The following is a 12658-nucleotide window of genomic DNA, read 5'->3' on the forward strand; positions in this document are numbered from 1 at the left end:
AAGGCAGGAGAGAAACATTCCAGCTGGAAGAGATTTTTGGTTTAACTCAGCACACAACAATAAAAATATAAGGGATTGTAAAGATTTGAAGACTGTTTAGTTTTGCTTATATGGGTTTCACAAAAATAGTATACTTTATGACTTTAAATATTTGTATCTTCTCCCACAGATGGCATGTAAAGTTATAGAATGTCTCCAAAAAAGTTCCAGGGAAAGAAACAACAGTCTGGACAAAAGTCTGCTCTTTTTCTTTACTGCATGTATCAGGACTGTCCTTTCTATACCAGAAATATGCTATGTTATGAAATATATTTTGCAGCTACATAACACTGTTACTGATTCTTTCTTCAAATAGTACTTGGAAAACCCACACTTTTTCCCCCAAGAAGTTAGAAATGGTATTGAACATGATCAAAATAACAATATTCATCCTTCTAACTGGACTGGGTATGGTGGGGAATATATTTGTTTTTGTAAATTATATGTGCGTGTCCTGTATGGATCCTGGAAAGAAACCTATACGTCTTATTCTCATCCATTTGACTATTACAAATGTCATAATGCTTTTTTCCAAAGGAATGCCAAAGACGGTAGCAGAATTTGGCTTGGAAAACTTCCTCAATGACACAGGCTGTAAGATTGTTGCTTGTCTGGAGCGAGTGGCCCGGGGCCTCTCCATCTGCACCAGCAGTCTCCTCACCGTGGTCCAGGCCATCACCCTGAGTCCCAGACACTCCAGGTGGAGGAGGCTTAAGCTAAAGAATCCATGGCACATTCTTCTCTTCTTTCTCTTCTTTTGGATACTCAACCTCTTGATAAGCATAAACTTGATCCGTTCTATCCTGAGTAGAAGCAAGAACACATCACAAAGTAGTAAAAGTGACAAGTATTGTTACTTTCTACTAAAAATTCGGGGGGAAAACTGGCTTTTTCTCATTTTCATGGCTCTGAGAGATACCATGTTTCTGGTTGTCATGGGCGGGGCCAGTGTCTACATGGTGCTGCTTCTGCACACACACCACCAGCGTGTTCTCCACCTGCAGAACAAGTTCCTCCGTAAAGCTCCTCCCGAGATCAGAGCTGCTCAGAGTGTTCTCCTTCTGATGCTGAGTTTTCTTTTCTTTTACTGGACAGATTGTGCCATTTCTTTATATGTAACTCTCTCCTTAGAGAAAGATTTCCTAGCAGTGAGTGTACGAGAATTTCTGACCCTTGGTTATACAATTGTCAGCCCATTTGTGCTGATTCACAGAGATGGACACCTGGCTGAATACTGGCATGCTTAGTAGTGATTGGAGAAAAATGCCTAAATCTTTTATCTCTTCAGTAAGGAAGTTTGAAATATCTATTGGCTTTGCTAAGCCTTATATTTAAAAAAATCATTAAGATTTTATCATACAACATACCTACTGTCCAGACAGGCCTTACCTAATACAGAGATCACCAGAAGGGAGAGGCACCCAGCTGTCTTTTCATTTTCTATCTTGCCAACCTTGAAAACATAGTGTAAATTTTACCTACATACAATGATTCTTTAGCCACCAAGCTTCCAGTAGTGAGGAGCAAAACAGTTTGGAAAAATAACTCGAACGTTCACCTTTTGTGTCAGAAATCCCACTGTGAGGACTGAATCTGTCAGCTATCCATGCTCATTTAAGAACTACAATAACAAAGGCAGTATATCTTATTATAGGAACACAGCCTAACTATCCAGCAGAAAGTGCTATTTTGTGAGCTACATGAAAATACTGAGGCGCTGGGGTGTACCTGGGGTGGAAGAGCACCTGCCTACCACGCGTGAGGCCCTTGTTCCATACCCAGCACCAAAAGGAAAAAGAAAACAATCATAAGTATCATCCATACAACAAGTACTTAAAATTTTGGTATTTATGAAAAATGGGTAAGTTCAAAATGTATTGATATGAAATAATACTTGAGTATTTCTGATGAATATATGAAAAGCAATGTGAAGATAATAGAGTTCAAAATGGAATATAATTAAATGTTTACCTTCATCATCAACTTCTGCAAGAATAAAAAAGAAATTTTAAGAGTTGTTACCTGTTTTGAGAGAAACTAAGCAAATGGAGTTTTAGTGAGTAGAAGCCTTTCAATATTTTCTGATTTTTGAAACATGTGAATGCATTGTTTTCATTAATTGAGAAAACAATCTATATTTTTTGTTTTTTTAAAGAGAATAAAAAAATAAAAACTATACAGAATTTCAAAACAAGATGATAGGAAATTAACAGTGGTTGTTATATTGCATATTGTTATCTAGAGATTATTTATTAGTGTCTCGGCACTCTCCCACAATGTTAACAACTATTTTTTCTCTTATTAGAGTTATGAAAATAATCTAGTCCCATGATGGAAACCACTACAAAGTGGCTCTGAGCAGGATTTACATTAACCAATTGGCTTTTCATGTTTCCTTTTGTCTACCCAAGACCTCGGCCCCTTGCCTGGAGATGGCACCCTGTAGTGGCAGTTGAATCCTTAGCACCTCGGATGACAAGACGTGCCCATGGCTAAGGACACCTGGCTCCAACTTCAGTTAGTTTGATAAAGACTAACTACAGGCATCTCACTCCTTCAGTGAAGGCCTTCCTGGAGATAACATAGTTCTTCTAAATTAACATAATGTATTACTTGAAGAAGTCCTTAAGAGTGCTCCCAACTCCCACTCAGATTCCTGCATTTTCTTCAGTATTCCCCTCCTTTGTTTGATAACGTAATAACTATGGGCTGCCTAGAGAACTTCTTTGTCTTAAACCCCAGAAAGTCTTGAATTCTGTGAGAGGGTTTTTGATACTCCTAGAGCCCTGAAATAATTTCATTTGTCTCATTTATTTAAACCTTTGCCATCCACTCATTTGAGAGATTGGAGGCCACACGCCTGCAATAACAAGGGGATAATCTTAACGCAATAATTCTGCATTATTTAAAGAATTTGGCTTTAACTTTTTTAACTGAACAGAACCAAAGAACATGTTTGGCAAAAATATATGTATAGTTCTGTCAGTAAGGTAATTGATCAAGCCATTTTGCAAAGCACTTCATGTTCTTTTTCTTATTACATACGTGTGAAGATTAATCCGGTCAAGCTAACTGCCTTGGCAATCACCAAGGACATTAGTAAAATACATTTCTGGGTATATCTGGGTGGGACATGGAGGCCTAACGGTGGGTACCAAACATCTTTGCTCCAACATGATGTGCCTACCTTGGAGCAGCCAGTCGTGGACTGAATTCCCTGAAATTTCTTATCCTTTAGTTTGTGGGTACAGATATTGTTTCTCTGTGACAGGATAGCTTACTAATCCAATACATTTATGGTACAAAATCTTAGAACTGTTAGAGACAGACTTCTACCTCTTTCTTAAGAATCCTCCCACCACATTTCTGTTAAAGTTTTTGTAAATATTTGGGCTTTTGCTCCTCTCTTAAATAATAATTACGCACTTGCTTCTATTGGGATTGGTTGTATTGTTCACACAGCTTTTTGGGGGCAGTGGAGGGGTGGGTAAGACTGAGTCTCACTATGTAGCCCAGGCTGGCCTCCAACCTGCTGGGGTCCTCCTGTCTCCCACAGAGCTTCTGGAGTTATTTATGCTATGTTATATCACAAGTGTGTTGGAGCATCTCTTTCTCATAACCGTGGCTTAGTTGAAGGCACGGGGTGTATTGTGTCCTAGCTTCACATCATCCCTGTGACAACCCGTTCCCAGTATAGAGCGCAAAGAACAAGACAAAGTGAACATTCCCAGATAGATACCAAAATGGATTATAGTAACTGACTCACAAGAATGGACGTAAGGGTTTTCCATAAAATAAAGAGCAGCACTAAAAAATTTAACCACAAAGAAGAGACCTTGAGCCTCAAGAATAGGAAACATCTGGACAAGTAAGGATATGGTCAGTAATTAGTAGCTGAAAACCATTAAGCATGCTCTGGAATTTGGGTTTCCCAGATAAGTGCGATTCTGAGCTTCCCTCTGAAAAGTAAGAAGTGAGTTGAGAAAATGTATGTTCAATCTAGAATCTTAAGCAGAAAATAATTACAAGTAGAAAAGTATATGATTAAAACTACTACAGATCTCAGAGGAGTGGGACACAAGGAGGAGAAACTGGAAAACTCCATTTTGCAAAACACTGATGTGGTTAAGCAACCACAACTACGTTTCATTTCTCATGGATGTATAGATTTGTAAACAATACAGTCAAAATAGTAAGATGTATTCTGCATCATTTTTTGTTAACTCTTACTTAAATTTCAAGACATAGTGGCTGAAATCTTCCCAAATCTGGCAAAAGACACAAACCTAAGAGCATAAATTTTACATGCCCTTACCATAGAAAAAATGAAAAGCAATTGAGGTAATGCATACATGAATTTGATGCAGTTTGATGTAGCCATATATATGTATACACATTTCACAACAGTGTATTCATGGTAAATATGTACATATTTGTCAATGTAAAATAAAATAAATACAATAAAAAAGAAAATTAAAGGCAACTTGTGGATTAAGAGAACAGTATTTGCAAATCATATATCTTTTAAAAGGTTAATAACCAAAATACATAAGAAACTCAATAGCATATAATTAAATAGCCTGATTAAAAATTAGGCAAAAGATCTGAATGGACGTTTCTCAAAAGAAGACATGACATGGTCAACAGATAAATGAAAAATGTTGAATATCACTAATCACTCAGAAAATTAAAAAGCCACAGTGAGACATTGCACATCCCTTAGAATGTCTATGATATCATCAAAAAGATGTGTGAGAAATACCCACGAGCTGCTGGGGATATGAACAGAACCCTTGGGGCTGGGGATTTAGCTCAGTGGCAAAAGTGCCTGCCTGGCAAGCGCAAGGTCGTGAGTTCAGTTCCCGGTACTGGAGAAAAAAAAAAAAAAACAAAGAACAGAACCCTCTCACATGGGGAGTGGGAATGTAAATACAGCTATTATGAAACACAGTGTGAAAGTTACTCAGAATTTTTAAAATACAACTACTATGTGATCCAGAAATCCCATGCTGGATATCTATCCATGGGAAATGAAATCAGTAGTTCAAAGGTATCAATACTACCGGGTTCATAGTAGCACAGGTCAAAATAGTACGATATGGAGGAAATGGAGAGACACCCGTTTAAGGGTATAAAGTTGTAGCTATGTAAGATGATGAAGTCTACAGACCTAATGTGAAATACGAAGATAGTAATTATAATACTGTACTGTATGCTGAAAATTTGCTGAGTATATTTTAGTTGCTTTTAGAACACATTAAAAAAAGAAAAACTACATGAGATGAATGTTAAATTGCCTGACTGTAGTACCCATTCCACTACATATATTAAACATATGTAATAAAAAAATTCAATTAGAAATATTAGATGTCTTCCTCAAAGTTTTAAAGTCATCATATTACAGTGATACTTGTGCACCTATGTTTATAGAGCACAATTCCTAAAAGTTAAATCCTGGAAGTAGCATATATGTTCATGAACAGATAAATGGATAAAGAAAATGTGATATTTACATACAATGGAATAAACTTGAATGATTTGTAGGAAAATGGATGCATCTTGAGACCATAATGTTAAGTGAAATAAGTCAGACACACAAGCTTAAATTTTGCATAGTTTCTCTCATTTGAAAAACCCAAAGTATAAATAAAAGATAGATAACAGGAAGTAGGGAGATAGATCTTGCCTAAATGGGAAGGGGATCGAAAGAGGGAGAAGAGAGGAAAGGAAGAGAAAGAGGGTGGAAGAACGAATGAAGATGTGTTATGTACATGTGCCAGTTCCACAAGGAAGGTAAACATGATGTCCTGCAAACATGTACTAACACATAAGAAATATCAGGTACCCTAAAATAAAAAGGGTTGCACCCCCAAAATAGATCATTACTGTATCTGCTTCATAACTGAAATCTTTATATTCTGTTAAAACTTAACACAGAATCCTTCAGTCTTTTGACACTGTTAAAAATAGTCTCTATGAGTCCACCCAACATCAGCAGCAGTCTCTCATTTCTCTATAGATGATCATTTCTGCTTGCTGAACTCTCACAAGGTTCTCTTGTGAATATGCAGGTAACACAGGGCTGAGCAGAGGGGATTTGCGAAGTGTGCAACCTCGAGACCATTCTGTTGTCCCCGAATTAGTAAACTAATCTCCTCAGTTGATTTCCGGATGAACAGAAAAACTCCAGGTTGTTTATCAAAGGTCTCATTCTTTGCCAAGCCTTTGGGTTTAAGCTGAATACTTCCTTCCCACACTGAAGTACTTAACCTTTGCTTTAAAATCTCGGCATAGTCTTGCATTGGGGCGGCATTCCTACATAAACATTAGACACTGTTTCACAAAGAGAATATATTTTCATGAAAGAGGAAAGCTGAGGCAGGATCACAGGCAACACTGAGTTTGGGGACAGTTAGGAATTATTTCTACTCTTACATGCCTGTTTAGGAAGACCCAATCAAGATTTTTCAAATTTTTAGTGTATAAAGCAAGCTGTTCGAGTCCAACAAAAAATTTTATGATTGTAATATTAGTAAAGTGGGCAGAAGCAGATATATCAAAGAAAGCCCAGTAACTTTAGAATCATATGAAACCCGGCAGTAAATCCACGTCAAAATTCAAGGGCTGCGGATGTAGCTCATCGTCGCAGTGCCTGCCTGGCAAGCTTGAGGCCCTCAGTTCGATTCCCGGTACCAAAAAAAGAAAATAGTTTTTAAAAAAAGACCCTCCCCCAAAATTCAAATGAACACTGGTTTAAATCTAGCCTCTTTTTTACAAAGGACTGATTTTTCTTCTCACATATTTAAGAAAATCATTATTTTTATTTGTGGTTACAAAAAAATCCATTTTGGGTAATAGACACCCTATAAAGAGTCACTGAATAACTGAAAACTAAACTGAATGAAGGGCATTTCTCAAAAATTTTTTTAAATGTATCAAATTTTGTACACCAAAATAAAACTGAAAATATGCATTAGTTCAATCTATACATCTTAACAAGGAGTTAAATTGTGGTTTAGATGTGTCCCCTAATGCCTGGTGTGCAAACTTTAAGTTTAACCAGAAATTTTAGTAACATCTTGAAGTCAGTAATACAAACTTCTAACTTCTTCATGCCCCTGGAAACATAACATTAGGAAATCTCTCGCCACCTGCGCTCTGCTGAGATGGGGCTATTCCTCCGAAGCAACTTCTGTTATCCCAAAATAATCCTTGTTAGAGCAAATGGTGCAGACATCACGCAGTAACAGCACCCACTTTCCAAAAGAGTAACCGAGAGGTTAGGAAAACAGTGGGACCCTAATTTTGCTAATGGAATTTCATGAGCATTAGTTAAATTGCTTATAGTTTAGAAAAGATAAAGGAGGTATTTTCCCACGGGTTAGTCGTCTTGCAAGCGAGTGGGCCATGTCAACTTAAACTATCAAAGTCAATCACAGACGTTTAGTTGTCTCCGGGTGGGTAACCAGTACTTGGGGACTGTAATCTGCCAAGACTGCAAAGAACACAGCCAATCCCTCAGCATCCTTGTTCCTGCCCCTGAGACCCTGGTGGGTGGCTCGTTGGTCTAGGGGTATGATTCTCGCTTCGGGTGCGAGAGGTCCCGGGTTCAAATCCCGGACGAGCCCGCTTCATTTTCTCTTAAAAAAAAAAACTTAAGAACTATGAAGCGGTTTTCCAAACTACCCACACTAGGAGAGGTAATTATGTTCCAGGATTCTGGATGTCCCGTAGGGCGTCACCCCCGCCATGCCGGAGCACTCCTGGCCAGCCTTAGCGCGAGCGCGTGTGCGTGCCTTCGTAGTCCGTGCGTGAGTGTGCCCGCACGCACTGAACTGCGTGGGAGTGCGCGCACGCCTGTGCGTGCTTGGCTGCGAGTCGCGGGGACGCCAGAACTGCAGAGCCACGGACAGAAGTGTAATTCCCGCTTTTTACGCCAGGGGGCGCTCACCCGGCTCCCGTCCCGGAGTCAAGCCAGCAGTACTTGTCTTGCTGGCAGGGTTTAACACCCGCGCGTCTTTCTGTCCCTCCGTTTCGCCAGTGCCTTGGCTGGTTTTTATTCGACAGAATATTCAGTGAATACTGAGTGCACCTCAGTGCTGGATGTGAACAATGCAATGACGTATCAGGCCAAATTTAGCATTTTATTCCACAGCACTTTTTTTTAAATTAGTGCATGCTTGCAATACATTTTAATCCGCTTGGGGGAATTGGAGCATGCATGTAATACATCTTGAGCATCTCGGATCCCTGTACCACCACCACCTCAGCCTCCCAGCCCCTTCCCCTTTGCTTGTGCTAGCTAGTTAAGACGCTCTTTCAGAATCGCCCGGTGTTTGCTTTTGTGGCTGTCTTTGTTACTTGCTGAGACAACGTACCTAACCACCCAAAGTTAAAGGAGGAAAGGTTTATTTAGCTCACAGTTTGTGGAGGTTTCAGTCCATAATTGGCTGGCTACAAGGCAGGGTGGCATGGCAGATACGCATCACAGAAGAGGAAACTGTTTATGGTGGGCAAAATGTAGCAAAGCAAGAAGAGGTCTTTTAGATTTTCTGCCCCTTTGGTAGGCTACCTAGGCTACCAGGATTAGGGTGGTGCGAAACCAATCAATGGACTGATTTAGTAATCACACACCTTAAATCCTAGCATCACACATTCCAGATTCAGCCACCTCTAAAAAACCCCCACCTTTGATGACATAAGGCTTTCAGGGGACATCTAGACACAAACCATAACCGTGGCTAAGACTGAAACCTCCCTTTCCCAGTTCTGCTTCAAGGTTGAGCTTGCCCTGCTCATCTTGGTATCCTAAAAGAATGTGGGCCCTTTATCTTTTTTATGTTGCCCAATTTTGAGGGCCCATTGAGTATAAAGTTGCAGGGTCTTTGTGCAGAGATGAGGCGTAATGTGTTGTCTCTTTCCGTATATCAGGGGGGCTGGAGATTTAGCTCAGCAGCACAGCGCCTGCCTGGCAAGCGCAAGGTCTTGAGTTTGATTCCTGGTACCAGAAAACAAAACAAAACAAAACAAAAAAACACATCTGTATAAATTTATGGTTTATTTATAATTTGATATAATTTTATAATTTGGACTAGAAGGTATGATTCATTAAGTTTGAAATTTAAAAGAAACTTTCTCCAACTTCTGCCCTTTAGGGATTTTTTTCAGAATTGAGAAAGTCAATTTTATGCCATTTAGGTAGGAATTTGAGTAATTCTTCTTTGAGCAATTTTGCTGTCCCAAGAGGGATAAGTTAAGTATTTTGACATGTAAGTGTCTGATAGCGAATGACACAGGCAGATGACCCTAAAATGAAGCCCAGAGTCAGTAAACTGGACTCACAGTCTCAGTTTCCAATTGTTTTAGGATCTAATTTGTAGTTGCTGAGCACCAATCAAAGGTCACTAAATAACTGAAGTAAATGCGAGCAACAGAAATAAAAATGAACTGGGGGTAATAAAACAAGGAAAATATTAGGTAGAGGAAAGAGAACATCTCAAGAAAGTTGAGAGAGAGACAGACTCAACAGAGGGAGGGAGGGAGAGTGAGTGCAACAGCAAGACAAGAGGATGTAAAAGAAAAAAATTGTAATAAAAGGCAAAAGTCATCTTCCAGAATGTAAAGTAAAAACATAAAGGGAAATTTCAGCAGTTGCACTCCTTAGTTTGTACCCAGATGAACTGAAAACTTGTGTCTAAACCAAAATCTGCACCAAATGTGTATAGCAGCTATATTCATAATTACTAACACTTGGAAGCAGCCAAAATGAACGTACTTCAATAAGTGAGTGGTGCAATGGAATATTAGTGAGAAAAGGAATGAGCTATCAAGCCACAAGGAGACAAGGAGGAACCTTAAATGCGTTTTGCTAAGTGGAAGAAGCCAATAGGAAAAGTGCGTAATGTGGGTATAAGTCAATTAGACAACCTTATGGGAAAGATAAAACTGTAGAAATAGTGAAGAGATCAGTAGTTTCCATAGGGAAAGGAGGGATAGATGGAGAAGTGAAGCATGGGTTTTGGGGGGTAATGCAACTATTACTCATTTCTCAAAACCCACAGAAGATCCAACAATGGGGTCACATTTTAATGCAAACTACAAATTTTACTTAATAACTGTGTCAACATTGTTTTACCAGTTGTAACTAATGTACTGCCATAATATAACATATAAATAATAGGGGAAGCCACACAGGAGGAAAGTAGGAACATCATTTTTTTTCTGTAAACTTAAAACTACCTAAAATAACCATTAAAAATGTAAAGAATATAAAATAGAGAAAACTTTAGAAAGCAGAGGAAACATCCTGGAAGTTTAAACTCCAAGTAAAAGGAGTTGCAGAAAAAGAAAAGAAAGAACAGAGAATACGGAAGTAAGGAAATCAGTGACAAAGATATCAAGCTAATTTCCCAAAATAAAATAAATAATTTAGTGATAAAAAAGTTCTTAGCATAATGAATGAAAATAGAAATATATTAAGGTTTCTGTTTCAGACATTTCAGAACATTAAGGCAAAGAAATCATGCTGAAAAAGAGAATAAATTCTAATGGCAAAAGAAGTATCAATAATTTGAAAACAATCATGAAAGCTGAAAAAACATGAACTCCCACAACCCTGAAACACATTTCCAAATCCTGACAGATAATACTCCCAAGCCTAGCTTTCCATACAGAATCATTCAAGGAAGAGTCAGAGGAGTGTCAAAGGTATTTTGTAACATAAACATATGTAAAGTCTCATCTCTTTTTCAGGAAAGTACTTTATAATGCGCTTCACCAAAGTGAGAAGCCGTACTGTGACGGGAAAGAACCTGGGAAAAGGCATCTGAGGCAAAGGCAGGCACAGGGATGCACAGTGGGGTGGGAGGAAGACAGAGTGAGCACTGGATAGCTGTGTGTAATTGCTACATAATTTCTTTTTCTTGCAAAAGTGTAGAGGTTATTTATGGGTGGTGAATATTTTACAGGGATTACTATATTAAGAAAACAAAATATGAAAGATGGGTGAATAATATTTGCCCACTATAATTATAAATAGTGAAATGTAACTCAATAAAAATGATAATATAACTACATTTGGAAGATCAAAAAAATGATTGGAAGATGTCCTATATGTGGAGTTGCTCAAGGTGAGGAAAGAGAGGTGATTGGGAAATCAAGAGAAAACACTAGGTTTAAAGCAAAATCAAAAACTAACATTAAATTAGTTAGAGTACAATTTTGTCTTTGTAACAAAGACTCAAAAAGAGCAGCATCTTACAGGACGCACATGTCTCCTACGTGCCCCTGTGACAGTCCAAGGGCGTCATCAGTGCCCGGACGATCTGGCTGCAAGGCACCAGTTCCAGTCCCCTATCGCTGGGCCTCTCCTCCCTGCAGCGCTGCTGGTCCAGTCTGCCCTTCACTCTTCTGGGGCCGCCTTTCTTGCAGTGGAGGCAGAGAGAAGAAGGAAACAGAGGGTCTTTATTTCCTCTTTGAGCATAACCAGGGGGCTTTCCTTACACTTTCTCTCATGACTTGTTTGGGAATTTTCACGTGACCCCTCTTACTATGCATTGCAATCTCTTCAGGGTGGGTTATTCCTCTCAAGTGACTTCCGTTCCTTGGTCACAATAGCATCAATGGACAGCTAGCCAAGTCCACGGCAGCACATTTGGAGAAGAGCTGATAAAAAACGACAGCAACACAAGCCAAAGGGCAAGGGTTGCCAAGGGAAAGTAAGATAAAGAAAGGGAGCGAGTGTTCTGCGTGCACAAGTTTTTGAAGTAATTGAATATCTAAAATGTGTGATCATTCTGATCAAAAACATATTCCAGCTATGCATCCTCTGTCCAAGGAATAGCTGGCAAAATGTTCCCCTGTCTATAGAGTGTCCCTACACTGTCTAGATTGTTTTCTTTGCTGTACAGAAGCTCTTTTATTTGTCGAGATCCTGTTTGTTGATTCTTTATACTGTTTCTCGTGCAATTGGGTTCTGTTCAAAAAGACCTCACTTACGCCTCGGTCTCCTGTTTTTCTGTTTTAGCTCCAGCAGGCTACATGCTTCTGTTTTAACGTTCAGATTTTTGCTCCATTAGGTACATGGACCAACTGGCTAGGAGGAATGTAATCGTTCTGTACTGCAAACATGTACCAATGCAAATAAATAAAATATTTAATTAAAAATAAGAGGTAAACTAAGAACCAAATTATGGAAAAAGAAGCCAAGTAAAAGAAAAAAGGGCACCGCGCTCCATGGCAGAAAACGGCCTGTCGGAGAAGAAGGAAAATACACTATTACAGAAGAAAACCCAAATGGAAAAGAAAACGAGGCGGGGGACTCGGGCGGGGCGGAGGGAAGACCCAGGCCTCGCAGGGCCAAGAGCAGCGTGCCGCTCGGCTCTTCCCAGAAAGGAGCACAGCATCCAAATTCGCAACTTTTTTTTTTCTTTTTGTACTGGGAATCAAACTCAGGACCTTGCGCTTGCCAGGCATGCGCTTATGCCGCTGAGCTATGTCCCCGGCCCTCAATCCCCAGAGAGAGGGGGCGCACAGGCGGGCGGCGGGCGGCACCGGTCCGGCGTCGCCCCGAGCGCCCCCTCGGCGGCTGCTTCGTTCCGGGAGCCGCGCAGGGCCCTGT

The 12658-nt window shown here is 39.6% G+C and overlaps 1 protein-coding gene and 1 non-coding gene across 2 annotated transcripts; both read left to right on the plus strand.

The window, feature by feature from the left end:
* The first annotated feature begins 331 nt into the window (after positions 1 to 331).
* LOC102005239 (vomeronasal type-1 receptor 4-like) lies at positions 332 to 1286 on the plus strand. The gene has a single exon (XM_005398946.1). It carries the CDS (start codon positions 396 to 398, stop codon positions 1284 to 1286), a length of 891 nt encoding a protein of 296 aa, XP_005399003.1. The 5' UTR covers positions 332 to 395.
* Positions 1287 to 7595: 6309 nt separating this feature from the next.
* Trnap-cgg lies at positions 7596 to 7667 on the plus strand. The gene has a single exon. It is a non-coding gene; the product is annotated as a tRNA-Pro (tRNA).
* The last annotated feature ends 4991 nt before the right edge of the window (positions 7668 to 12658 follow it).

The sequence above is a fragment of the Chinchilla lanigera genome, unplaced genomic scaffold (genome assembly GCF_000276665.1).
Source record: "Chinchilla lanigera isolate Chin_1 unplaced genomic scaffold, ChiLan1.0 scaffold00064, whole genome shotgun sequence".
Classification (NCBI taxonomy): Eukaryota; Metazoa; Chordata; class Mammalia; order Rodentia; family Chinchillidae; genus Chinchilla; species Chinchilla lanigera.